At 46.6% G+C, this 25,234-nt stretch overlaps 14 protein-coding genes across 18 annotated transcripts; 6 read left to right on the top strand and 8 right to left on the bottom strand.

The window, feature by feature from the left end:
• Positions 1-4: 4 nt before the first annotated feature.
• Positions 5-673, bottom strand: E1B28_006496 (uncharacterized protein; the record flags this gene model as incomplete). The annotated part of the gene is made up of 4 exons (XM_043151173.1): positions 5-140; positions 212-284; positions 355-464; positions 543-673. The coding sequence occupies 4 exons, from the start codon at positions 671-673 to the stop codon at positions 5-7; spliced, it is 450 nt and encodes a 149-aa protein (XP_043012266.1).
• Positions 674-1,609: 936 nt separating this feature from the next.
• E1B28_006495 (uncharacterized protein) lies at positions 1,610-2,788 on the bottom strand. Its single transcript, XM_043151172.1, has 6 exons — positions 2,518-2,788; positions 2,231-2,439; positions 2,058-2,167; positions 1,924-1,997; positions 1,827-1,854; positions 1,610-1,768 (listed from the first exon to the last, which is right to left on the bottom strand). The coding sequence occupies exons 1-6, from the start codon at positions 2,779-2,781 to the stop codon at positions 1,707-1,709; spliced, it is 747 nt and encodes a 248-aa protein (XP_043012265.1). The 5' UTR covers positions 2,782-2,788; the 3' UTR covers positions 1,610-1,706.
• A 482-nt stretch (positions 2,789-3,270) lies between these two features.
• SEC11 (Signal peptidase complex catalytic subunit) lies at positions 3,271-4,328 on the bottom strand. The gene is made up of 6 exons (XM_043151171.1): positions 4,150-4,328; positions 3,988-4,097; positions 3,752-3,925; positions 3,572-3,700; positions 3,488-3,524; positions 3,271-3,429 (listed from the first exon to the last, which is right to left on the bottom strand). Exons 1-6 carry the CDS (start codon positions 4,195-4,197, stop codon positions 3,358-3,360), a joined length of 570 nt encoding a protein of 189 aa, XP_043012264.1. The 5' UTR covers positions 4,198-4,328; the 3' UTR covers positions 3,271-3,357.
• Positions 4,329-4,360: 32 nt separating this feature from the next.
• Positions 4,361-7,292, top strand: E1B28_006493 (uncharacterized protein). Its single transcript, XM_043151170.1, has 7 exons — positions 4,361-4,412; positions 4,470-5,067; positions 5,125-5,349; positions 5,396-5,635; positions 5,683-5,930; positions 5,995-6,911; positions 6,964-7,292. The coding sequence occupies exons 1-7, from the start codon at positions 4,405-4,407 to the stop codon at positions 7,203-7,205; spliced, it is 2,478 nt and encodes an 825-aa protein (XP_043012263.1). The 5' UTR covers positions 4,361-4,404; the 3' UTR covers positions 7,206-7,292.
• A 724-nt stretch (positions 7,293-8,016) lies between these two features.
• On the top strand, positions 8,017-8,858 carry E1B28_006492 (uncharacterized protein). Its single transcript, XM_043151169.1, has 4 exons — positions 8,017-8,064; positions 8,123-8,240; positions 8,297-8,338; positions 8,584-8,858. The coding sequence occupies exons 1-4, from the start codon at positions 8,055-8,057 to the stop codon at positions 8,603-8,605; spliced, it is 192 nt and encodes a 63-aa protein (XP_043012262.1). The 5' UTR covers positions 8,017-8,054; the 3' UTR covers positions 8,606-8,858.
• VAS2_1 (AP-1 adaptor complex sigma subunit Aps1) lies at positions 8,832-9,749 on the bottom strand. 2 transcript variants are annotated; one of them, XM_043151168.1, is made up of 8 exons: positions 9,707-9,749; positions 9,528-9,653; positions 9,348-9,478; positions 9,273-9,289; positions 9,190-9,217; positions 9,068-9,133; positions 8,952-9,012; positions 8,832-8,873 (listed from the first exon to the last, which is right to left on the bottom strand). In XM_043151168.1, exons 1-8 carry the CDS (start codon positions 9,738-9,740, stop codon positions 8,866-8,868), a joined length of 471 nt encoding a protein of 156 aa, XP_043012261.1. In that variant the 5' UTR covers positions 9,741-9,749; the 3' UTR covers positions 8,832-8,865. The 2 variants fall into 2 exon arrangements, with proteins under 2 accessions (XP_043012261.1, XP_043012260.1); XM_043151167.1 differs by having other exon boundaries at positions 8,832-9,012.
• A 175-nt stretch (positions 9,750-9,924) lies between these two features.
• E1B28_006490 (uncharacterized protein) lies at positions 9,925-10,771 on the top strand (the record flags this gene model as incomplete). Its single annotated transcript, XM_043151166.1, has 3 exons — positions 9,925-10,027; positions 10,080-10,168; positions 10,226-10,771. 3 exons carry the CDS (start codon positions 9,925-9,927, stop codon positions 10,769-10,771), a joined length of 738 nt encoding a protein of 245 aa, XP_043012259.1.
• A 205-nt stretch (positions 10,772-10,976) lies between these two features.
• On the top strand, positions 10,977-12,440 carry E1B28_006489 (uncharacterized protein). The gene is made up of 13 exons (XM_043151165.1): positions 10,977-11,079; positions 11,137-11,161; positions 11,233-11,303; positions 11,370-11,429; positions 11,491-11,521; positions 11,578-11,631; positions 11,692-11,705; positions 11,757-11,831; positions 11,891-11,896; positions 11,952-11,985; positions 12,036-12,106; positions 12,157-12,234; positions 12,290-12,440. The coding sequence occupies exons 1-13, from the start codon at positions 11,008-11,010 to the stop codon at positions 12,359-12,361; spliced, it is 663 nt and encodes a 220-aa protein (XP_043012258.1). The 5' UTR covers positions 10,977-11,007; the 3' UTR covers positions 12,362-12,440.
• Positions 12,441-14,214: 1,774 nt separating this feature from the next.
• On the bottom strand, positions 14,215-16,756 carry E1B28_006488 (uncharacterized protein). Its single transcript, XM_043151164.1, has 9 exons — positions 16,513-16,756; positions 16,427-16,447; positions 15,766-16,375; positions 15,633-15,718; positions 15,513-15,563; positions 15,411-15,460; positions 15,075-15,363; positions 14,941-15,023; positions 14,215-14,888 (listed from the first exon to the last, which is right to left on the bottom strand). Exons 1-9 carry the CDS (start codon positions 16,724-16,726, stop codon positions 14,805-14,807), a joined length of 1,488 nt encoding a protein of 495 aa, XP_043012257.1. The 5' UTR covers positions 16,727-16,756; the 3' UTR covers positions 14,215-14,804.
• A 132-nt stretch (positions 16,757-16,888) lies between these two features.
• Positions 16,889-19,109, bottom strand: E1B28_006487 (uncharacterized protein). 2 transcript variants are annotated; one of them, XM_043151162.1, is made up of 15 exons: positions 18,894-19,109; positions 18,680-18,843; positions 18,592-18,613; positions 18,416-18,538; positions 18,345-18,363; positions 18,270-18,296; positions 18,109-18,209; positions 17,958-18,059; positions 17,879-17,897; positions 17,709-17,806; positions 17,486-17,645; positions 17,430-17,439; positions 17,327-17,377; positions 17,181-17,244; positions 16,889-17,116 (listed from the first exon to the last, which is right to left on the bottom strand). In XM_043151162.1, the coding sequence occupies exons 2-15, from the start codon at positions 18,773-18,775 to the stop codon at positions 17,037-17,039; spliced, it is 972 nt and encodes a 323-aa protein (XP_043012255.1). In that variant the 5' UTR covers positions 18,776-18,843; positions 18,894-19,109; the 3' UTR covers positions 16,889-17,036. The 2 variants fall into 2 exon arrangements, with proteins under 2 accessions (XP_043012255.1, XP_043012256.1); XM_043151163.1 differs by having other exon boundaries at positions 17,181-17,377; positions 17,430-17,645; positions 18,680-19,109.
• Positions 19,110-19,298: 189 nt separating this feature from the next.
• Positions 19,299-20,336, top strand: E1B28_006486 (uncharacterized protein). Its single transcript, XM_043151161.1, has 5 exons — positions 19,299-19,349; positions 19,414-19,473; positions 19,527-19,580; positions 19,643-19,822; positions 20,149-20,336. Exons 1-5 carry the CDS (start codon positions 19,317-19,319, stop codon positions 20,248-20,250), a joined length of 429 nt encoding a protein of 142 aa, XP_043012254.1. The 5' UTR covers positions 19,299-19,316; the 3' UTR covers positions 20,251-20,336.
• Positions 20,337-20,801, bottom strand: E1B28_006485 (uncharacterized protein; the record flags this gene model as incomplete). Its single annotated transcript, XM_043151160.1, has 3 exons — positions 20,337-20,596; positions 20,647-20,695; positions 20,756-20,801. 3 exons carry the CDS (start codon positions 20,799-20,801, stop codon positions 20,392-20,394), a joined length of 300 nt encoding a protein of 99 aa, XP_043012253.1. The 3' UTR covers positions 20,337-20,391.
• A 131-nt stretch (positions 20,802-20,932) lies between these two features.
• Positions 20,933-23,203, top strand: E1B28_006484 (uncharacterized protein). Of its 3 annotated transcripts, XM_043151158.1 has the most exons (10): positions 20,933-21,034; positions 21,086-21,246; positions 21,298-21,471; positions 21,521-21,693; positions 21,749-21,954; positions 22,011-22,233; positions 22,297-22,430; positions 22,484-22,736; positions 22,788-23,035; positions 23,098-23,203. In XM_043151158.1, coding segments are annotated over exons 1-9 (1,380 nt in total). In that variant the 5' UTR covers positions 20,933-20,980; the 3' UTR covers positions 22,790-23,035; positions 23,098-23,203. The 3 variants fall into 3 exon arrangements, with proteins under 3 accessions (XP_043012251.1, XP_043012250.1, XP_043012252.1); XM_043151157.1 differs by having other exon boundaries at positions 20,933-21,246; positions 22,484-22,738; XM_043151159.1 differs by lacking the exon at positions 23,098-23,203 and having other exon boundaries at positions 20,933-21,246; positions 21,529-21,693; positions 22,484-22,738.
• Positions 23,204-23,384: 181 nt separating this feature from the next.
• On the bottom strand, positions 23,385-24,612 carry E1B28_006483 (uncharacterized protein). The gene is made up of 3 exons (XM_043151156.1): positions 24,403-24,612; positions 23,547-24,343; positions 23,385-23,490 (listed from the first exon to the last, which is right to left on the bottom strand). The coding sequence occupies exons 1-2, from the start codon at positions 24,560-24,562 to the stop codon at positions 23,604-23,606; spliced, it is 900 nt and encodes a 299-aa protein (XP_043012249.1). The 5' UTR covers positions 24,563-24,612; the 3' UTR covers positions 23,385-23,490; positions 23,547-23,603.
• Positions 24,613-25,234: the final 622 nt, after the last annotated feature.

Raw genomic sequence — 25,234 nt, 5'->3', positions numbered from 1 at the left:
TTAATTAAGCGCCATTAATGTAGATGTTCCCCAAGTTGTTGATGTTGTTATTACCATCCAACAAGCCTACAAAAAGTGAATGATTTAGATTCTGTATCAGCACGGGTGGATAAGTCGATCTTACCAATTGCGGGAGTTGACTAGGGTGGGATGAAAGTGTAAGAGTCAGAGTCAGCGGGCAAGACTCAATTCGACCAATGAGAACACATACAGCATAAGCAAACCAGGCATATCGTTCGACATAGGAATGCTGTCGAGGAATGTGAGGGTGTCTCTCATGAAAGCTATATTTTTTTAACAGATGTGCACTGTGAGCAGTAATTCCCACCCTCCGATGACTATCTCTTGACTCACCTAAAGCGTCACCACTGGTAGGTGCAAACTCGGTAACCCAAATAGGCTTGTTGAACATGTTGTGCATGACTTGAACGTATTGGTCAAAGTTGGCGGTGCCCTCTCCGTACCTAAACAAAACAGTTCAGAATTCTAGTCGATTTTCCGTAACCGCCGAGGCTAAAAGCAAGAACTTAATTAGAACTCACCAATGAATGGGAAGGAAATCAACACGGCATCCACCGTTGCAAGCCGCGAAAAAGTCCTTCAACCACTGTTGACCAGTGGGTCTAGCAGAAACAGCGGGCCCTCCAAGTCTGACGCTTGCGGGGACCGTCATGATTTTGCGTCTTCCACAAGTTGGCAGCTTCTGCGGGAGAGATGGCCGCTTGTTCCGTTCGCTCGGGTTCATTGAATCCCTACCCACCACGTCGAAAGAGAGAGAGAAAAGATCAAAATCAAAATCACCCCATCCGGTTGAAGATTAAACCCACAAGCAAAACTTGAGCACTACCTATCTGGCTCGGAACGTTGGCAATATCCTGTTCGTCCCATTGCATGGGAACATGCTGGATTCCGGCAGGTAGCAAAGAGCTGGCTTGCCCCAGTTATACTCCCAAGAAATTTGTCTTGTAGCAGGTATCTTGTTGAGCGGGGCCTCGATTTCTTGAGGGTAAGCAATGCCTCGTTTCGGATTCGCTGCTGTAACAGCGAGAGGAAGGATGAGGAGGAGGGCGAAGCTGACCATGACTAGTGTGCAGAGGAATCTGTTGGAATGGATAACATCGAGCTAATGCAGTAGCATTTATACACCAGTATGGTGATACTCATGCTATTTGACCTCCAACCAATCGTACGAATACCCTTCAAAAATGACGACCCGCAATTTTGGGAGGCGCGGGGAATGATGCATGATGATCGGATGGGAGGAATGATGAACCATTACAGTACCAAGATTAGAAAATCTACACTCAACGCTCTTGCGATCTTCTGGGTTACGAACGGAAGACGGGTGCCATAATCGCACGAATGATCCTGAGAAACTATACCCCATGGTCCCGAATCTCGACGTAATATACCTGTCCTCAATAACTGAAGGAGTGACATCGTCCTATTGTCTTCTCCCAAAACGACACTCGACCTTAGCCACTGCCGAATTTAGGGCCCATCTGCGAAAACGAACAGAAACCTTGAATTCCTTTTGGGATAAACACGTTCTTTCTATTTTCAAGGTGTATAGTTCACTTGCTTGGCACGCTTTGAAAAGTGAATGGTAGCCAATAATTACGAATCAAAGTACTGCAATCGGAATATTAATGATATCAATAAATGAATGTGTGTGTGCATCCAGAGGATTGCACTTTTGTACACAATTAAGCGCCTTTGATGTAGATGTTACCCAAGTTGTTGATGTTGTTATTGCCATCCAACAAGCCTACAAAAAAGTAAACGATTTAGATTCGGTATCAGCACGGCGGAGAGGTCGATCTTACCAGTGTTCAAACCTCGTACGGGAGTTGGCTAAGGTGGGAGGGAAAGTGTAAGGGTCAGTCGCGGGCTAGACTCAATTTGACCAATGGGAACACATACAGCATAAGCGAACCAGGCATATCGTTCAACATAGGAAGTGCTGTCGAGGAATTTGAGAGTGTCTCTCATGAAAGCTATATTTTTGTAACAGATGTGAGCACAATTCCCTCTCCAACGACTATCTCTCGACTCACCGACAGCGTCACCACCGGTAGGTGCAAACTCGGTGACCCAAATAGGCTTGTTGAACATGGTATGCATGTCTGATACGTATTTGTTAAAGTTGGCGGCGCCCTCTCCGTACCTAACAAAACAGGTCAGAATTCTACTCGATTTTCCGCAAACTGGGACTAAAAGCAGAACTTACCAATGAATGGGAAGGAAATCAACACGGCATCCACCGTTGCAGGCGGCGAAAAAGTCCCTCAACCATTGTTGACCAGTGGGTCCAGCAGAAACAGCGGGCCCTCCAAGTCTGACGCTTGCGGGGACCTTCATAATCTGCGTCTTCCACAAGTTGGCAGCATCTCCGGGAGAGATGGCAGCTTGGTCTCCACGCTCGGGCTCATTGAATCCCTACCCACCAGGTCGAAAGAAAAAAAGGATGATCAAAATCATAATCATAATCACAGGAATCTGGACTATCAAACTCACAAGTAAAACTCGAGCACTACCTATCTGGCTCGGAAGGTTGGCAATATCCCTTTCGTCCCATTGCATGGGAACATGCTGAATACCGGCAGGTAGACCAGCAGGAGCTGGCTTACCCCAGTTATACTCCCAAGAAATCTGGCTTGTAGCAGGTATCTTGTTGAGCGGTGCCTTGACTTCTTGAGGGTAAGCAATGCCTCGCTTAGGATTCGCTGCTGTAACGGCGAGAGGGAGGAGAAGGAGGAGGGTGGAGCTGACCATGACCATTGTGCAGAAAAATCTGTTGAACTGGATAATATCGAGCTAATCCAGTACCCTTTTATACCAGCATGGTGACCCATAACAACCCACATCATGACAACATCAGCAAAGCACAGTTATGGTATTGAACGTACCATTCGGAGTGCGCGGGGATGAAACATGATTGACCATGACGCCCAGATGGGAGAAATGATGAACCATTACGGCCCTTTACACTAAGCACCAAGATTTGGTGGAGTCAACAAAGTTAAAAATCTGCAACATTCGGGAGGCTATGCCCGCATACTTCTTTACCTCCGTGCTCGTCTAGATTAATGCATCAGAACTCGCGAGCGCGAACGAACAAGGTCAACTACACATCTGGTGAAACGTCGACGTATTTTGCAGCTGTATACCGATCATTCCGCAATTCATTTCGATCTCGATTTTGACGATATCCTTCCGAACTCTGAGGTGCCCTCATTGAAAGGATGGGCTCAAATCAGGTTGTCTCCATTTTGAAATGTGCGAGAATGTGTGTCGATTAAGATTTTGTAATTGTTATACAAGCTACTGAAAACAGCATGTAATGTTCTCGACGCTTCACTCTCGTTGAATGAGTGCCAAAAGACCTAGGCCGCCCAAAAGCGCGTACTTCAACTGTGGGAAGTCGTTCTGGAAATATTGACGTAAAACTTCAGAAGGAAAGTTCGTGAATAGAACGGAAACTGACCATTGCGATAGTAACATAACCAATATACGGTAAGAAACTATATTAAGTTAGAAACGCTCGGACAGTTTAAGTAATAACACTTACCCCCGAACTTTGCCCACTATATGGCGCCGCTCTAACCAATCCAACCCTTGATATAGCTCGATGTCGTCCACCTGGTTGTTGTCTCCCTTGGTAAGCAATAATTGATCTCCGGGCTGTTTCTGTGTGAGACTGTCAAACAAGTCAGGCTATGGGGTTGTCGAAGCATAGAGGTTTGCAAACCCAGGTATCTTCATCGTGGTGGAAATGTCATGCGTTTCGAGCACACGATGGACAATAGGAATTTCTGCACCAGGGATTTTGTAGACAGTGATATCTCCGGTGTGATATCGTTCAGTCAGAGGGTTAGTCAAGAAGAGAAGGTCGCCCCGGTAGAACGCGGGTTCCATGGATCCACTAGAGAGAGATAAGAATGAACGAGCACTATAGGCTACAACGAGCCGAGTAAACCAATGTACCTCAGGACCACCACGATTGGAGATTCTGTGTTCGTGATAAGCCCCAGTCCTTTCCAAATCATTAATCCAGACGCTATGACGGATGCGAAGTTCAAAACTTGTAGTAGTACCTATGCAAATGTCACTGTTCAAGCGGTATTAGGAAGAAAAAGGATAGCTTACATGGCGAAAGCCTAACCGCTGAAACGCTTTGAGTTCTTCTGAGAACATATCGCAGCAATAGGGGTCTTCCCGCTAACAGTCAAGGTAGAAAATGATGGGGAAAGAACGAGGATGTCGAGAACGTTGGTGGTGGAAAGAATAAAATTTGGGGAACGTCAATGCAGTCGTGGCAATCGCGTTGAATCACGTGGTGATTTGCTTTGGGGGAGCTATTTTACTCCTGTTGATCCTCGATCGCGTCTTAACATCCACAAAATGTTTGGGTAATGTACTCGATACCTCGTAGTGATTCAACTTGAAGCTTACGGTATTATGTGAAGGTCTACAGACTTAATTCGTGTCAATGATCTACTCCTGACTGTGCTCCTCTCTTCTGGCTCTCGTTGGCCACCAAAAGGTGCTCGCCCGACGGCGCAACCAGTTCTAATGTCGCTGGCGATTCCCCATGACATCCGTAATACTGCTGAGACCGACGACCTGTCTCAATCTGTCAACTATTCGACTTTGGCATCTACTTTACGGCTCACTCTTAACTCATCGGCTTCTACTCTGGAACCAGTTTTCAGTTCTCTTGAAAGTCTCGCTTTCCGGGCGTTCGAATTACTTTTAGACGCTAGTTCACCTTCTGCACCGAAACTTGAAGGGGTGTATCTCAAAGTCGTCCAGATAAAACCGCCTCTGCACTGCAAGACGGCTGGGATTGAAAGCCGTGCGGTTACTAACGGTGCACACTGGCACACGTTGAACGTTCGTCATTTTATAGAAGACCTTGAGTGTCATACAATCGTTGGTGTAAACTCTGTTGAACGGGTTGAGAAACAGCTGGTCCGGATCAATGTATCTGTAGAACAAGGGGCTAGTTTCTCTCTCGATCGGGACACCATCGATTACCGGGATTTGACGCGAACGGTGTATAATGTCCGGCCTCCATCAATTGCTTGCTTGTACAGCTGCTTACTCTGAACACCTGCACAGAATGTCGAAAAAACCTCTTACTTGACTTTGGAGGCGCTAGCTTCCCGGATCGCCCTGGATGTCCTGAGGGTGCTTTCGTCGGTCGTGGATAGAAAGGGGACGAAGGTCGTTGTCAAAGCAGCAAAACCCGACGCTTTGGTGTTTGCAGGCTCTTCCGAGGTAGAAGTGGCTCGAACATTCGATGATTATCCTAATGAAATTGAGGGAAAGACGTCAGATATACCGGTATGTGCCCCAGTCGTACATGCGGTTTTGTACTAATATCCCCCAGGAAGTGAATGTTAACCTTGATCATCATGTCGTCTCCATCGCCATAGGGTCTAATCTAGGCGATAGTTTTCAAAATATCGAGTTTGCCTTGCGCCTCTTAGAGGCACCTTCCCAGGTTCTAACCGGGGAAGAAACGCCACACGAAAATGCATTTGTGAATGTCGTGGACACCAGTTTTCTTTACGAGAGTGCGCCCATGTATGTTACCGATCAGCCTCCATTCATCAATGGCGCTTGCATCGTAAGCCCTTCTCAATTGGGTTGTTGCTCTATTGAAACCGCTTGCAGATAGAAACTAACCTCCAACCACTGGCCTTATTGAGATTAATTAAAGGTATCGAAAAACTGGTCGGAAGAGTCCCCTCCGTACGCAACGGACCTCGGGCTATTGATCTTGATCTACTGTTCTTTAATGCTGCTATCTACGATACCAGAGCTCATGACGAGCGCAAATCTCTGGATAATCTATGCGGACATCTGGTGGTTCCGCATCCAAGAATCGTGGAAAGGGAATTCGTTCTTCGACCGTTGAATGAGTATGTTGAACGTTCCTTACCTGCATATCTCTCTGCCTCGCATTCATAACTATTCGTCATATAGCATGATACCGGACTTTATTCACCCTGTTTTGCAGCGGTCAGTGAGCACTCTACTTCGGGAGCTCACCTTCTCTTCAGTCAGCGCTCCGATGAAGAGAATTATCCCCATCCCTCGTCTTCTGGAGTTTAACACGACCATCGGATGTAACGCCCCGCCTACCTTGACACATTGGAGCTACCCAGTGCCCGGAACACCGAATTTAGCTTATTCGTCAGGGTCCATAAATACCTATCTGATGGCGATTCTCAACGTAACGCCAGATTCATTTTCAGACGGCTCGCAAAACAACGCGATCTCAACTGCACTCTCCTACGTACAAAATGCGTTCGATTCAGGATCTGATATTATCGACATCGGCGGTTATTCAACACGGCCAGGCGCGGAGTTTGTTAGCGTAGAAGAAGAGATCAACAGAGTCGTCCCGGTTGTGGAAGCAATCAGACGGCTCCCGAAGCCTGTTGGTAACGTACCGATCAGCGTTGACACATTCCGTCCAGAGGTGGCGCGGGCAGCAATTAAAGCAGGTGCTAATTGCATCAACGATGTTTATGCGTTCACTGGGCCAGACTATCATTCCTCCAATCTAATTGGAGATGAGACATCACGGGAATACATGCGGGAGATGAAAAAGATCGCACGGGAGTATGCGATTCCTGTCATTTTGATGCACTCTCGGGGTGATGCAGGGAAAAACAAGAATTATGACGAGTACCAGTATTCCGCTGATAAACCCGTTCTGGAGGCAATACGGGTAGAGTTGGGAGCGAAGGTTGATGCTATAGTGAAAGGTAAAGGCGGAGTGAGGCGATGGTTGGTGGTGGTTGATCCAGGTGTTGGCTTCAGTAAGTCTGTGGAGGATAATTTGGAAACGTTGCGACATGCTTCGAGAGTCACCATTGATGCGCGAACCGACGTTGGTGCGTTCTACACCTTTCAAGATTAGGTTCCGAGAATTGAAATCCGATACAGGCGAAAATCGCAAAAGAAATCCATTAGTGGGGTATCCACAACTCATTGGACCCTCGAGGAAGTCCTTCCTTGGACACATACTATCTACAAAAACGGGTAACTTGCCTGAACCAAATAAGCGTGTATGGGCAACCAGCGCTGCTGTCAGCTGTGCGGTCCAGCAACGCGCTCTTGTTGTACGCGTTCATGATCCCCGCGAAGCGCGAGATGTCATCTCCATCTCCGACGCGCTCTGGAAGTAGTGCTATGCAAGACTCATTAATCTATCTCCGGGCCTGCAACGTATCGTGTATTTTTGTAAACATTATAATTGTAAACATAAGATTAAAGATTAAGTTCACTTCAGAGTGGGAGTGGGCAATTCCCACTAGCCTCGCGTCCGACTTACTAATACACACAGCCACTCAAAACATGTCCGTCGCTCGTTCCAGCGCTAGTGCAATGCCTTGTACTGCTGAACTGGCCTTGAATACAATTTTCTCACATATGAAGACTATATGAATGTTTATCTATAGCTGAAGGGACTTGTGAGGGGGGTAAATAGTAGTGCTTTGCACAAAGGACGCGTCACGACGCGCCGTGTCACACTGTGACATTGCCTGCTGCCACTCAAAAAAACTATTATTTAATGGGGTCTCATGAACGCGATACCCCCAAACTGAGTATGCCAGTCATGATTTTAATCGGTTTCGTGAAGATTGTTAAGATGAATATTGACAGAAATCGAAACTGATCGAGATATGGTTGTAATGGTGTGCATATCTCAGTCAATTTTACCTTTTAAAAAAATTCATCTTAACGTTTTCAAGTAACGAATATTTAATGATTTATCATGAATTTAGCTGATTTCTAGGACAAGCCACGAACCCGTCCAAAAAGCGGACACTTTTCTAAGTTGAGCCAAATAGAACCAAATATAATTGACCGTCGCGGGAATTGCCACTCCCATTCAGAGATTTCCGAACTCTCCGACTGTTGCACGTGAAATCGGAGTGATATCCGGTTCAGTGCCGAAACCTTATTCGTCAAAACTGCACAGTTCTTTCTGACTCACTTGGCGCTCCTCGCCACTCCTCTCTCCATCAAGAAATATGGGCAAAGGTACTGTAATGCCAGAATTTTCGCAATGAAGGTTTGCATCTGATTTTATCTACCATAGTTCATGGCTCCCTCGCCCGTGCTGGCAAGGTCAAATCTCAAACTCCTAAAGTCGAGGCTCAGGAAAAGAAGAAGACGCCCAAAGGCAGGGCCAAGAAGCGTATCTTGTATAATCGCCGGTGCGTGCCCACCTTGGTTTGTGGTTGTGTTCTTTAATTCTTATTCTGCTCCTTAGCTTCGTCAATGTTACAACACTGCCTGGAGGCAAGAGAAAGATGTAAGCTTACAGCCCCATCACCGTCCCACAAACCGGCACTCGCTCGATTTTTCCCCCTGCAAATTCAAACCCGCCGTCATTTCCTTCCCTGATGAAACAAGATTACGCATAGTTCACACTGAAACGATCATGTTGAAAGACATTCATCTAACGTCTTTCGCTCCTATCTGATTCTTTCCACTTCTTCGCCCATACGTCGTTCCTTCTCACCATGTACTGATTCATCACTCTTTTTTCTTTTTTAGGAACGCCAACCCGGAGAAGTAAAGAACGAAATCCGTCGCTGTATATCAGTAGAGTTACGGTTTGGGAGTTACCCGGAAGGGCTCTGGGTTGACTGGGTGTCGGATCCGTTCAATTCGCCTTTATTTCATGCTCGCCTCCTTCCACACGTTACATGCTACATGCAATATTACACTTATTTCAACTTCCCCATATGACACCAGAGATCGACTTCCGAATTTCATTGTACAAATGCCGTAGTTGAGTGGCCTTCATTTTTGAGTATCCAAATGGAAACTGGGTCTTCACATGCCTAACAATGTTAGAGTATTAGTATACAGGGAACTAAGATATAATCTACTAGCGGTGGTCGTTCAACCACTCCTCGAACCTAAGCGGGCCATAACATCCTCCGACTTCTCCTGTTCCTCGACACTGTCTGATTGTGTTACCTGCAGCCCTGATTAGAGAAGAGTTGGTAGTGCATGACTGTTGTGGTATACACACCACACGTAAAACCGATTTCTTCGATGATTCCTGTAGTTCACCTGCAATTATGAGTTCGTCCAAGATCTAGGATCCAGAACCGTAAGTAATAGAGACATGTCAAGAGTAATGTAGATACGAACCGCATATGCTTTCTGGAAGTTGAAGATGCTAGTAAGGTCTGTGAACAAGCTACTTTGGAGTAATTGCATCAGAAGACTCTTACAGATCTAATTCGCATACCTGTCGAAGAGAATCATGTTGAGTATTCAAGGTTTATAACAAAGATCTTGGGACGCACATTTCCAAAATATCGATCCAACACCTCGACGTATCGATGTATGATTTCCAGTGTTACGAGTTCGTTGTCTGAGGAGCTTATCCCGCAGACGAAGAACAACGATGCGTATCGACGATAGACTACCTTGGTATCTCGAAAAATCGAATCAACATAAGAGCGTTCACGATAGCAAAACAGTACCTTTGTATTCAAGGAAGTTACACATCCTAGTTCTACGAGCAAGGACTAACTGCGTAACATCCTTGACGATTTTTACTTTGGTCTTGGGTTGCATAGTGGTAAACCATTTCGACAGGCGGAGTTTCCCTGTGATGCGAGAGGTTATTTGAGACTTGGATAGGTAGGACGAGAAGACGAACCTTGCCGGGAGACGAGGAGAATGTAGTTGATCATAGGGAGCGCGCACCGGCAGTATTCTGACTTGTTTCCGACCACCACAATCTATACCCGACGCTCATTTTCGGCACCTTGGGATCCAGGACTCAAGTTCCAGAGCAGGTAATGTATATCTATCTGTCTTGGGTTGGTATCTCATTACGGAAAGTCTACCATTTCTCCACGAAACGTCGCACAGGTCATGAAGAACATTTCTAACAAATATCTTACGAAGAACAAGCGCATGGATATGACAAGTCCGGACCAGCTAGACGAGGATGACTGGATCTCAGCAATCACCACTCGTATGTCGCCATGCGCTCACCTTGCATCGTATCGCTCCACCGCTTTAGACAGCTTCGAAACCTCGTGTGAGACGTGCCCTAGAAAGTAACGACACTAGCATTATCTTTCTGGCAAGAGACAGGGCTCTCAGAGACCTCGTTGTGCGTCGTTATTCCCCTTTCCATCAAATGAACTCTTGAGAATGCGCACAACCACAGAATTCGCGCCTTCTCGAAGAATCCGTGAAAGCAGACTTAAGTTTGGATGAAGACGACTCTTCTGAGTTTGACCACCATCTCGGAGATCAAACCTTAGAATCTCCTTTTCCTCGTACACCACCTCGAAGGTCCGGTTATCCACTAGAATCCTTTGCACTTCGTGACAGCCCATTCTCATCCTCACGATATCCTTATTCCTCTCCGACTGTTACACTCGCACTTATCCGCAACGATATTCCAAGTATCCATACTCCAACCTCTGTGAACAGCTGGCTCAACGAACCTTTCGGAACTAATGGTCACCACGATGTTGAGAACACGAAAAGAAAGGCAGGGAGACGCGAAACTACTGGATGTCTTTTTGGTCTGAGACTCGCGTCGACTGGTAGCTCTTATTCAATCTCAAGTACAGACCCTCTGGTTGAAGTGGAAGAAGAAACTGGAGAAGATGGAGAAAGCAATACCAAATCTGCGTCTCGACTGGATAGCTCTTCGTCTGTCGGCTCTTGTCCAGGAGCGTCTACTCCTACACCCACCCTCGTTTGAACCAGTACATATGTTAGTACCTTTTTGTTCTCCTTTTTTGCGGTATGGGGCTCTGTATCGTACTCTTAATGGTCGAATGTTCATTTGGGACTTATGTCTTTTTACCGTTACTTTGGTCATTGCACGTCTGAACACCCTAGCTTAGCTACTGAGCCGGACATTCGGTCCGTCGACTAAAATTGCGCCATCGCGCTGCTGCAACATTATTCTTTTCTCTCTCTCACAATCTAGAAAGTATGTCCCACTCAGCGCAAGCGAATACTAAACCGCCTTTCATCGTCTTTGGATATGGTTCCTTGATTTTCAAGGCGAGTGTGAGCTAGAATATACGCCCTGCAACAACTTACTGTTATTCTGTGCTCCAGCCTCCACCTCATGTTATCTCTCAAGGTGAACAATCTTCTGGGCTATATCCAAGGCCCATCAAACGCTGATGTTAAACATGGATTATTCTTGGGTAGTACCTGGATTTCTGAGAGGATATGTTCGTAGATTTGCGCAGATGTCCCACGATCATCGAGGAACTCCTGAGGTAAGTGGGCTCGCTGACATTTTTATCGCGTTCGATACTCACAACGGGGGTCAATTTCTAATGTAGAGCCCAGGAAGGGTCGTTACACTCATACACAAGGAAGATTGGGACGCATTTTCCGGATTGGCGAGTCGTAACAGTCAGCTCTCGCTTTTGTTCAAGTTCATCCAACCTCGAAGCATGATAGGATCCGTTTCCAAATGATGATGTCGTTTGGGGTATTGTTTCCAAATCTTAGATACGTGCTCTTCGCGTCTTTGACCAATGATAACAGGTATTGCGTACACGATAGACCCTGTGTACGAAGCAGAGGTTCGGGACTACCTAGGTGGGTCAAACGCTCTGTTTGAAAAGGTGGATGGTGAAAGTTCACGGAGGGTGTCGCTAGATTATCGTGAAAAGGTGAAGCATCGCAAGAGCTCCTGGCCCACTCTATCTGACCCAGAATCCTAGGATGGGTATACGATGGAAACGCTCGATGTATACGGAATAGATGAAACAGGGGGGGAGAGGGTGATACTTCATGGGGTAGATCATATGCTTCTCGACCTGGGATGCCTCATTTAGCTGAACACGCTCGTCGACAGGTCTATGTGGAGTGCATTGAAAGACTTCCCCTCTTGCCGACACTCATAAAATCTTTTACAGTGCTATGTGGGACGTAACGACAACCCATCCTTCAGTGCGTGCCTCCAATCTTTTGTCAACCATCCCATTGACGCGCCGTCTCAGTTGGTTCTGAACCCATAGACGAACTTGCATATACAATCTGGAAATCGGTGGGCCCTTCCGGCCCTAATAAGGTCTTTTCCTCGATTTCTATGTGCTTTCTTGATGGCTGAGACAGTCTCAGGAATATCTTTTCAACCTCGTACAAGCGGTGAGAAGGCTCGCACCTGAAGCGTACGATTCGCATCTGTACACACTCGAGGTAGGTTAGTCACATCTTCCTGAGATATTTGCTTATTCGGATTCATCTTCCGAAGTCGAGGATAAGAGCCTTAGACGACCTGGGAATGAAAAAAACAGCCAATGGCGATGAAAGTACCAAGAGTTAGTCCACTCCGGTATCGAAATTAGACGAACCCAAGAATGTATGTCGGTATTCATACTAGACAATGACACACGATCTCTCAAGTGTTTCGAGTGTTTCGTTAACGAACAACGTCGCTCAATGTCCAACTTCACACGTTCTACGACCTCGCTCTATCGCTTTCTCTGCTATAAGTATAAATACAACCTCCTTCGTCTTCTCCCCAGAAACAACGCCTCTTTTTCGATCCTCACAACCCATCAAGTAATCAAAAACGCAACATCTTCATAAATTACCATATACTGCGACCGTACTAAGCTTGACGCTTCTTATCGTCTTCTCCCTCGACTATGTTTTCTGTCCCGGTTCGTTCATTTTATTGGTCAATCTACGCATAGCTAATTTGTGACCGAACGTTAGCCTCCCCTCCCCATGCTAATCAACGCCCATGCCACTTTGACTCAATCAGTTCCCTCATCCGTTCCTATCCCGAAGTTCAATCGACATGGACGGATTAGAACGGCATCAAAGTTCTTGGTAACGGGGTTTCCTCTCCTTAACTCAAGTGCGTCGCGTTTGCCCGTTCTTCGACAGCTATGTTTAGACGAGCCACCTAGTCATTATGTATCAGCACTGGTTTCCAGACTTCACAGGCGCCTCAAAAAACCCATGTTCACATTCAGACTCTGAGTCCACGTCCACTCCTTTCCCTTATCAGAAAACACACTGACACTCAATACAATTGACATGGAAAGTTTCACCGAGCTCGAGCACGGACTCTTCTGACGCTCTTCTTCCCATCTTGATCGAAGCCAATCACATTTACATGGAAATCTACGGAATCTCTTTCCCCTTTCTTACAGGTTTTCGCTTTTTCCTAGGTACGCCGACCCGGAGAACAGTCTACAACAAGGCACTGCAAGTTGTCCTCTGAGTTTGTAGACTAACTAAATCAATGCCGTCAGGAACCAACCCACGGGCTCTCTATCTCATAGTGACTGTACCCACCTTGGACCCTGCTGCTACTTACAAATTCCAGCAAAACGGACCTTGACGAGGATTGATTGCCAATGATTGCCTGAACCATAACGATAGTCTGAAGGCAATCTTGCTCAGGACGACCTCACTCGCGTCGCGATGTAAAGGATCACACCCGTCATTCATTATTTGCTTCGTACTTTTCGTTCACTGCTCAGGACGTCCAGTTTCTCTACAGCCTCGAAGCCACCGGAATAGAAAGTCACTGCTGTTTCAACGTATACCTGTTCGAGGACTCTATCGTGGCTATCATGTATCCGTAAGGTAGTAGTATAAGCTGCGATTAGACGGAGAGAATTTCTAGAACTTGCGTAAAGTGGGTGCACCGAGCCGTATCGATGCAACATCGAACTCGGAGGACAAAGAAATCGGCCCGAATTGTAGTCTATAGTACTATGGAAACCGGGATTTGCCGTGCATTTCAAGTCCAATTAACGTTCAATCCTTCTCACAAGAAGTTATGATGGGCCTTATTTTATGGACAAGTCTTTCCCACCCATTGAATTCTAAGGTTATTCTATCGCTTTCCCACAGTAGGGTCGCTTGCATCCACAACCAATTGTCAAGTACTATAATTTTATAAATAACCCTTGAGGGAATACTGACATCCTCGTTGTTCGTTGCAGTCCGATTATTAACGCAGAAAGGGTTCTAAGGATCCACGTAAAGGAAAGCTCCGCGAAAACATGGCGGCAAAACGGTAGATACATCTCAAGGAACCCCACTTAGCTTTGACACATATTCAAACCAGTAGCAGGTAACCCAGCGACGAGAACAGGGTACGGTGGAGGCGATCGGGACCGAATCCGTTTACTGTAATCATTTTTTTCAACACCGAATGCGTCCCAACAAGCGACGATCCATCCAAGAAATATGATTCGTCTCAGTCGCGTGCAATAATTATAGTTACAGTACTGTGAATAGAGTAAAATACCTAGTGACAGCTAGACTACAAAAAACGTGTTATTCCCCGAAGGTGGAGGACATATTCCAAGAATTGAAGTATTGATACAAGTGATCAAGAGAAGAGGCACCGCCGCAAAAGCAAATGTCGATCACGTAGACCGTGCAAATCCTGATGGGGCTGCCGTGAGCAAGAGAGGCCAAGGGAGAGGGAGGGAGGCGTATGTGGGTTGTAACCGGTCCCTGTCCTAACGATGGATATTCCATGTGGGCCAGGCCCAAGTAGCTATATAATGGACGAGGCCACATCCTTGGGTCGGGAGGGGGGAAGGAGGTATCAAGGGTTGTTACGACGTAAAGCAAAGGCAGACCTCAATACGAGTAACAAGTGGGTAACAAGAACAAGTTCGCGTGTATGAAATACATTGAGGGCCAAAAAGGGTCCCTCGGGTAGCCTTGGGTCGTGTGGGTGCGGGACGCTCTTGGAGCAAGTTACGCATCTCAAGACCGCGGAAATAAACGAAGGATCACATTAACTGCGATTTAATCAGGTTTTCGCGGAGAACACCATCCCGAACGGATTCTAACGTTTTCCCGGTAGCTAGAGTGTCCTAAAGATTGTATTTCAGTAGTTAGAAAGCAGACGGAAATACAGATACTCACCGTGACTGTTGTGGGATAGATATAGGAAGCTCTGGGCTCAGGTGAATTCACCTTGAGAATCTCTTTGAATTTGTCTCGAAGATCTAACGAAAAAGAAATGTCAGTCGGTATGGTAGTATTATCTCTCGACGCACACTTGACGAACGGCGTAGCCTCGTTTGGACGGCTTCCATAGCTCGTTAGCGAGTTCCTGATCAAAACGCCCTGTTTGAGCTTCTTCTTCAACAGGTCGCATTTGTTCATGAATAGAATGAGTTGCGTCCTTGTCAATAGTTTGGTTGAGCATATTGAGCGCCACAGTAGAGTGGAATCCTCGAGACGGTTCACACGGCAGTCCTCCTCCAGTCGCTCGTCAAAGCAAGACACAGGAGAGACAAAAATAATCGCATTTGTGTTTTCAAAGAAAGGTAGCCAAGCAGCGCGCTATGAAAGTGTTAGGAGTCGATTGAGAGGACGGGTCAGAGTCTTACCATTGTTCGACATCCTCCCACGTCAAATATTCGCCATTCCCATGTACCGTCTACACCCGAACATGAGATTACAAAGGACGGCGTCGATAACAAGCGACTTACGAGCCATATCTAGGGCAGAAGTCTTGAATGTGATTTTGTATTCTTGAATTCCTGGGTCATCATCAGTTGCCGAAGAATGAAGAGAAAAAAATAACAAAAAAACAACACAAAAGAACTTACCGACTGTGCGCAACCTTGCACGCACGATATCATCATCCGTGACCGAGTAATCCGGAGAAGCGATGCGGTCCAATTGATTCAAGAAACTAAGACAGGATGAGATAGATTCGAAATGGAGAGAGGAACAACATACAATCCCGCGGAATCAGGAAGACGGATGCGACGCTTTGATACTGCATTTTGGACAACTTTGTCTTGCCAGAGCGCTCGCATATCATCTTTGCACGCGGCCATGGTTGTAGTCGCAGTGTCGAGATCTGCAAGAGCACGAGCGGTTTTCCCTGCCATTTCCCGCCCTTCGGGATGAACCACATCACGCCAACAACGAACGGAAAATTCACCCATGGACCGCTTGGTTAGACCGCGCTGGACGGGTGTGTCAAAAGGGGTTGCAGCCTGAGGTAGTGCGATCCGCCGTAAGGGCTCTGTGCATGCACCCAAAGCGCGTTGCAAGTCGGCTTCTACGGTACGAAGCGGAGCGAGGCGAATCATCAAAAGGTGGTGGCGGTCTCCGAACTTTGAACAGTCATGTTCTGGATTGGATCCAACCGAAGTTTCGGCGTCGTCGTCGTCTTCTTCGTCACCAGATCCGCGGTCAAATGGTAGGTGTACGTCCCCACTGAGTTCTGCTTCGATGAGTGTGGTGATGGTGATGATAGAACGAATAAGATTGAGTTGTACGACGGTGCGCCAGCCATCCTTTTCTTTTTGCCAGGCTGCTTGATCATATTGCATGCGAAAGTCTGTGGGCGTAAATCTCAGTTCGTTCCCTTTCCACATATGAAAAATATCACTTTTTAACGTTGTAGATTTGCCTGAGAAACCAATCGAGTCGAGTCAGAACGCCGTGAGTTGAACTCTGGGCAAGGGTAATACATACCGCTCTCGGCCTGGCCAAGTAACAAGACCTTCAAGATATGGGACTCCTTCTTGGCGAGCGCCTTATGTTGTTTAATATCCTCGTCTATCGCGTCACTGACCCGTTGAGCATCCGCTTCACGCTTGAGACGAGCAGAAGTCTCTTCGGGAGTCTCATTTGCTGGAGGTTGCATGAAGTGATAGAATGGGTCGGACGCATCTTCTGGCGTGAACATGGGGGTCGGGGGAGAGAAACCAACACTCTGCGTTTTGATTCATTGCTCTATTGAACAAGGGTAATTGCAAGGGGCAAGCCTGACCCTTTCCGAATGATCGATGACTAATCTTACCATTCCCGCGGAAGCAATTCACTTCCTTCTAACTTGTTTAAGTTGTTCTTTTCAATGCGTGGCGGGTTCTACCTAAGACGAGTATGATCTTCCAATTCTAACCAGCTACCTATCGATGATAATATTCTGGTCTTCGTTCCAGTGCTACAAGATTGATATGATGGAGTAAAAGAGTTCGGATCGCAGTTGGACGGTCTTAGACAGGCTCCGGCATGTTATCAGAAAGTGGTCGGGGGCTACCCAGATTGGGTGTCCCATCAGCGTTCCAATTCACCTCTGCGATGATGACGGAAGAGTATTCAATTTGACATTCTGACTCGAATGAATTGAAAACACTCACGCTGTATCATCGTGTAACGTTTCCCATCGCATGTCGAAGGCACCGATGACGATGCATGGTACACCTGTAATAATGGTTCAGTCGGTAACGAATCAAGAGACCTTTTTTGACCGAGTCGTAAAGGAAAACACCGGAGAGACACGTACGTTCCAAATCTGGTTTCCGCTGGGGCTCTGGAAAAATCCATTATGGCCGGGCTGCGTGTTTCAAATCAAAATGGAGATCAAATAAAACCTCGAGTCCGCTAACCTCGTTATTCCTAGTCTTCTTTTAGTCATCTGATTTCTATCGAATGCTGAACTCACCCATTTGCACCAACGAATATCGGGTTCGCGTACTTGGTCCAAGAGCTCGCGGAAAGTGGATTAGAACCCGTTAGTTCGAGTCTTCCCAGCTTGTAGCCCGTCCCGGCACATCCTGACGCTGAGTAGACAATCCAGGTACGTCCACCATGGTAAATTGCAGCTGAAACATTAATTTATGAACGGTCAGGGCGTTTCAGTTTCCGCTACGCCACACCCGACATACCGGGGCCCTCGTTAACATTACTGTCCACGCGCTCCCAAGGGAGAGTAGGTGTGGATATCTTAACCGCATTGCCGACCGTAGTGGCACTGTTCATTTGCCTGCAACGGGAAAAGAAGTGGAATTTGAGTAACAAGTATTCGGTTCCCAGAGTCGATGAAAAGTAAACATACGCAATCCAGAGACATTGATCTAATAGCCATCGATCAGTCGGATCGGGGGGTGGATCTGTGGATGTAAAGAAAGACGAACCAGATCCATCCCAGCTGGAATACACGAGATAGCGAGTGGAATCCAGAATCATAATTGTACCATCGATACTCCATACGTCACGGTTGGGAATAACAATTCGGCCTAATTGACTTTATTACTCAGATAATCAAAGGAAGCACGTTATTCGTACCGGCAAAGCTCCAATTGGAATCCCAAATAATATTTGAGGACCCCTTGAGGACGTGTAGTCGTTGGTTATCGAGGGTACCACTGGATCCGGCCGAATAGTATCTTTGAAAGAATGGGGAAATTTTTTGAATTTTTACTTCGAAGATAATAGGTCAAACACACATGTACCATGAACCCTCCTTGTCTTGCCTGGAAATGCAATGAGTTCTGTTTGCTATCATAGAAAGGAAGCTTTACCAATGAATCTCCGGAGCCCCTGGACATTCGGGTTGTTAGAGTTACAGTCATGCAGTATCAAAACAACGTACACATGTTGCAGCATCTGGAAGATGTGCTGTCTGTCCAGATGACTTTGGGTTGAGCGGCCTTGAGGCCGGCAATGGTGGTAGCCCGTGTAAGCTGAATATTATTCCAAGTCGTCGTGGTCAAGTCTATAGAGAGTAGGTCATCTCAAGGAACTCCCAATTTTGCTTGTCGTACTCACAGTAGTAACCTTCGTGATAAACCTTAAACAATGACACGACGTTACGTTGTGGGTCTGGTATATGTACAATCGAACAGCAGGAGCTCACCATGAAAGGATCAGATCCATCGGAGGCCTTGATGGGATTCTGGAATCCCAGGACGCACAGATAAAGGCTCAGCAGGAAGAAAAGCGATTTCAGCATGTCTGACACTCGGAGAGGAAAAGAGTTCTAGTTGTTACGAAGCGTAGAAACAGTCTATATGTACGAGACTGGAAACGCAGGTCACTTGTTAATTCATTCCTCGAGGTCAAAAACTTGCGATTGAGTCCAAACGATCATATGGGTGCGATATCCGAAGAATAGTCGAATATTTCACGAGGCATTTGAGGTCAAGAGGCAGTCGAGTCGATTCGAGCGCGAGCAAAAGAGTTGAGTTTTTCGAGTCGAACAACCAACAGGCCTGTGATACGTTGAAGGAACGCATATTGAGGATGTTTTCGTATCAAGCGTGCAGAAGCAGGGTAGCCTCGCCTAGCCAGACTCTACACAGAACGAGCTCTTATGGCACAGTTCGCTATGGGCCGCCCGGACAGCCGGCCCTCATTCGTATTGCCGTCGCCATGAGAAGCAGCTTCCAAATATGGGTATTAGTCTCTTTGGTCATGTTTGTACCCTAAACTGTACAGTTCAAACAAGCCACCGCGAGAATGTTGCCAACAATATCCGGTAAAATCTGCTCATCATGTCGACCGATCTCCAATGGCTCCTCCTCCGCGTAAGTTTCTGTCGGCGCCGCCGTGTTCCAATGCATTTATGCCTAACGAAGTTTCGCCGTTAAGAAATACAACTCGTACATGGTGAAGGGTTTACCGGAGGGACCTATCTTTTCAAAGGAGCCTGTGTGTAGGACTTGCTTGGCTTTGTCGGGATTGACTATCTAATATCTTTCTAGGGTAACCTCGTGAACATTCACTCACACAAATACTCTGGATTGTCCAACTCGAAGGTGTGTCGCGACATGAACTCCGAAGGATTTGTCAAGTCCTCAAGTATCTTTTGTGTTGGAAGACCATCGACGTCTCGGACGAAAACGGTGTCATTCAAATTACCACCCGGAAAACCGCTTCTCCTCACACTATTGCTTCCACTCGTTCAACTTCCAATATCCGGGCTAGATCGGGTGGTCGTCGTGCTCTGCGTGTCGCGTCAGCACCTGCGAAGCAGGGATACAGACCCGACCTCCGTAGGGTGAGTCTGTCTGTTTGTTGTTTTTCTACCTATACTTCAGAAGGAGCTTCTTTGTACCGGACGCATTCTCGTTAGAACCCACTGGATCACATCTCGATGTTTATGAAGGCTGGGCGTGGACATGTTTGCAAGAGTAACTGAACTACCGGAGACGATCAAACTTTGGTAGTTAACTCGCCATGTCGCTATCGGAGGTCGTGCAACGCTCGATGCGATAAAACCGACTCTTTGGCGATTACAATTTACACTTATACACTTTATTCATTCCCTTTCTTTTTTGTGTTCTGTTCTTCAATTGAGTAGGATGCTAACAACCGCTTCCTCAGGCAACACTCGCCCGCGTCTCCGCTCTCCTTGCAGCTCAAAAAGAGCCTAAGGCTCAGCCAGCTAAGAAGCCCAGAGGGAAGAAGACAAAGGCTTCTGCGTAAACATGAACATGTTCTTAGGTTCTCTTTCCCTACCACTTGTGTATGTTTTATGCAGCAACAATCCATGCCAGGCAACATCCACGACAATACAGTTATTCAAGTTGTACATTATGACTCTGTGGCTTTCCCCTGCACTAACGCCTACACCAGCTTCCCCGACGAAGGCTGAGCGATACCACCAGCCTGATATTTTCGAGTCGATTGCATGTTTCTCTTGAGACCCTGTTTCTGTTTATCCTTTTTCATTTTCATTGAAGGCTCCTCGGTTTGAGCTACAGGACGGGGATAGTCATTGACGGTATTGTCTGAGCTCTCTGACGTAATTGTGGGCCTGTAACTTTTTGAACTTAAATTATTATTATTTCATCTCAGACTTGATGGTGCGACTAGGCTCACTGTGGTTTAGGCTTTGTTGTTGCTGAACGTCGGCGCCCGCCTACTTTTACTTTTGAAACTGGAGTAAGTAGGCGGGTAAGTGACCGGCGTGTATCAAGAAAACACATACCTGCAGGAGAATGTTTAGCGTTTCTAGTATCTGTGTTATCTGGCATGGAGGGACCAGGTCCTTCCTCTGGCGTTATATACCATAAATCACTGATTCCAGGCGTTCCATTCTAGCTCTAGTACAGTAGGTATGTTCAGTTCCAGGGCGCATGTACCGGCATGATTTTCGGAAATTGCCGGATGGTAGCCTTCGACTCCTTGATCTCTCTTCTCCCGTTCGAATCGAATGCAACCAAGACTGACTCGGCTAAAGCAATGTAAACTCACTACAAGGAACTTTGTACGCTTCTTATCCCTCGAAGCCGCTCGAGGACCGCACACGTCTTTTCAGCCTCTCACCAATGTCAACCCGACGAAAGATGCGGTCGAACTGGATAAGGAGAAAGCAATGAAGACTGCGAGACTGATAGATGAGTTGGAGAAGGACTTGGTTCATCCGATGGTACGGAATCCAAAGAAAATCCAACATAAGTGGAAGGATAACGACATGAGGTGCGAGTTAAAGGTTTGAGTTCTCAACGGCTATCTCAGCTCTTCTTCTAGACTCCATTTCGAAATTCTATCATACATGAACTACATTCGCGCCTCAGCCTCTGAAAAACGCGCCCGCTTTGCCATTTTCTCTACTCTCCGCCACCGTATAAAAAAGGCATTCAAGGGCCAAGTTCAACTCACCATCTATGGAAGTATCGCAACGGGGCTCGAGTTGCCAACAACGTATGTTTTAGGTCATCTTTTCAGTTCTCACATCGAATTATTTTCCAAGCGACCTAGATCTTTCGATGGAAATCCAGACGAATCGCCAAGGCAGAAAAGGCCAGTTACAAGTTCTGTACAAGCTACGGTCTGTTCTCCAAAATAGCGGTTCAATTCAGGATGTGCAACCTCGTTTCGGCGCTAGGGTTCCTATTTTACGTGGTATCACCTCAAAGAATTTAGGTGTGTTTACTTTACTCTTTACGCATACCAACAACGAATAGACCCCTACCGATAGGGTGCATCGGTGTCGACATCACGGTCAACCATGAAGATGGTCCCAAATGCGTCAAGGCTATTCGAAGATACCTTTTGCAGATGCCAGCATTGCGACCTCTTATTTTCGTTCTCAAATCTCTTCTATCGTATAGAAATCTAAATGATGCAGCGGAAAGAGGCCTGTCGAGTTACTCACTCACATGTATGTGCATCAGCTTCTTGCAGGTAAATCTCCACCATCGTCGTTCCACCATCTTTTCCTAATCGCTCTTCTATAATAGTTGAACCCGAAAAACCGACCCAAAGAATGGATCGAAAACCCGTACAAGGCAAAATCGTTGGGAATCTTGTTGAGAGATTTCTTGGAATACTATGCTGTCGAATTCCCCTATGCAGAGTCGTACATATCTGTTCTGCAAGGGAGACTTTTACCAAAAGCGTCGGTGGATTGGATCCAGAAAGAGAATGCCGATTTGCTGGCCATTGAGTGTCTTGTGAAACACAGTAAGGATTTCATGCCTAATCGCTTTCGTTGCGGGGATAATTGACGAGTAGTACCGGGAAAAGGAAATGATGTAGCCAGGGCGACTAATCGTATTCCAGCAATACGAGAAGCGTTCAAGAGTGCCTCCGAAACGCTGTTACAGACCTCTTTGAAGGACAAGACCACTTTAGGTTCCATTATTCCCTTCAAAGGCTTGGTATGGAACCTTTCAGTCTTTATCTTCAGAACTTGTTCTCAGACTCAATGTAGGGCGCCCGTCGTCCAGAAGTATTTCCTGACCTTGTGATCAGCAGTCAACGATTGCCATCGTCTGCTTCCATGGATCGACTCTCCACGGACAAGGAAGGTCAGCAACATTCACCATCTTTCCACAAGCTCGCGATTACGGCGAGGGAAGAGAACGAGGGAAAGAAGACACCGAAAACTAAAACCCAACCCCCGGATCGCACAGCGCTTCAAAAGAACGTCAATGTTTCATCTTCTACGAGCTCATCCCAAATATGCGTGCGACCATCGTCTCTCTTTTTCTCGCTGCATCTTACATTTTGTTCAGGAAGCCTTCCTGCCAAAAGGAACTCGGGATGGACTCTGACGATAAGTTCGCCGCGAGTAAAGAAGGGTAAAACAAGTCATACCTTCTCTTCTCTTCTCACTTCTTTGGATAACCTTTTGGGGTTCACCCGGAAGGGGTTCCTGTGTCTCAGAGTCGGTGCTCGGATGCCGAAACATATCCTTGATGTCGAGACCTGAAACCGAGGCCAATGCCACAACTCGCAAGGAAGGTCATCGATTTGGACTACGGTACAGGAGTAATTCCGCTACGTTGAGTACTGGACTGATAAACAATAAATTCGACACAATAGGGACCCTTAATACACACAATCTGGTGGTTAACTAACCACCACCCGATCTTGTATTAACCGTGAATTAACCACGGCCTAAAAAACCCAATAATATTTTCTATATACATATCTTGGTTAGAGCTCACATCTTTACCGGGAGCCTCGTCCCGCAAGTTAAACCGGAATGTGATAAAAGGCGATAATTCAACCTAGAAACCCTTTTGGCATCCCGACGTCAAGGATTATAGTAGGACGCAGTTTGAGAAAGCTATTCAGAATCATGTACCGAGATGTGGTATGGAATGCTCAGCAGTACGGAGAAGCAAGGAATAAGGTGTTCGCATTTGAGAGGGTCACCATCCGTTCAACCACGACCGGCACTATGTTCTGTGACTGCGATAAGAGAGAGACGAGCTAATGGTTCATAACTATAAGACAATACGTACGCAAAGGACTGAGAGTGGACATACCGACGAAGCATATATATGATGTTACAATCGTGGCCAATGCGGTAAAGGTCCACTAAGTTAAGAATGCCACAAGTGGCCCGCCAAACTAGCACAAAACGTTCTCTCTTCTTCCAAATGGTGAAGCGTGGCTTTAATCCTCTCATTCCTCGTCGCCATTTCAATATCCTGAACAATGGCGTCACATTCGTCCTTCAAGTCCTGAGGATATCGATGATGTCCGAACCACTGCACCACCTCCTGACTCCTCACAAACTCCTCCATTTCCTCTTTACACACTGTTTCTTCACCGTGCAATAGTATCCAAGAGGGGCCTATGTAAGGACAGGCAAGTTTTCGGATGTAGGACAACACCCGCATGTGCACCGCTAGAACAACTGCAGGGTCGTCCTTTCGTTCCTTGAGCATCTCGAGAAACGGGAGAACGAACAAGGAGGTGATCCCGGGGGTGATGTATTCCCTTATGTACAGGTAATTGCCTGAGATATTATCGCATGACTCAGGACTCGTAAGATCCAGATATGTTTTCAGAGTCGAATAAGCGGGGAAGATGGAGGGCCAGTCCGTCGGAGAGGGGATCCTAAGATCTACAAGGGGACTTCCACGTTCAGAAGAGTCGTAGACACAGCGAATAAAGACATGTAGGACGAGCTCCGAAAATCCGAACAAGTACTCTCCGGGATTCGGAATTGTGAAGTGCGGGGGATTGAGACAGTTACGTTTGGACAGGATGTCTTCACGGGCGGATCGGTACAGCTCGAAAAAACCACTATACTTGTCATTCACCCTCGTATCGACAGCTGCGCATAAAACACAGTGAGCATCATCGACGTTGCAAAAGATTTGAGCGAGGACGTGCCTGTGGCTATATTCAAAGGAGCTTGAGAGTATGCCAACCTATCGTACGCCCGTTCACACTCCGCTATAGTCGTCCTGAGTGGGCCCAAACCGAAACGATTCGAGCTTAACTGCGACGCATTGCAGAAGTTCTGGTGTGTAGATGTACCGGCGATATACATGAGGAGAAATAGTTGTAACGTGGACCCGACGATGGTCAATATATATATGAATACCCGAAGAAATCTTAGGGGCCGTTCGATTTCATTCTTCACACGCACAGGCACCCCCGGATTTCCCATACATCAGGATCACGTATGGGGCCATATGGAGATGTATGGTCCATACGGCCCCATACGCCTCATACGTGTGCGATTTTGCTGATGCTTGTGATGAGTCCTCTAAATGATGTGAGAGATTGGATCAGAACTAAGGAATCACTCAGTCAATCTCATGCTCACCAGTTGGACTGGGAAGATGCTTAGTCGAAAATGTTGACATCGCTACGATACGGATACTTGGATGGGTATCTCAATATTCAATACACCACCAAAACTGGCCCATGTCGTACAGATATGTGCTGCTTTATATATATCCCATAAACTCAATATATCATGAAAATATTTTGACCATGCCGTAACAATGCCATAACACAGTCCAGCAAAGGGAATTCTGGCGTCCCTTGTTCCTCCCGCGATGGAAATGGGTCCAAATGGCATATTTTACCTACCAAAGGTCAATGTATGCAACAGTAGGGTAGGGTGACCACCAGAAACATTGGTGCTGAGTTTTTATGGCATTGTCATGTGACTCTACATATCGTGAACATATGTGGAGATAGATGGTGATTATAT

This window comes from Marasmius oreades, chromosome 3 (genome assembly GCF_018924745.1).
Source record: "Marasmius oreades isolate 03SP1 chromosome 3, whole genome shotgun sequence".
Lineage (NCBI taxonomy): Eukaryota > Fungi > Basidiomycota > Agaricomycetes > Agaricales > Marasmiaceae > Marasmius > Marasmius oreades.
The sequence above is the reverse complement of the archived record's forward strand: the minus strand, read 5'-3'. Positions and strand labels throughout refer to the sequence as shown.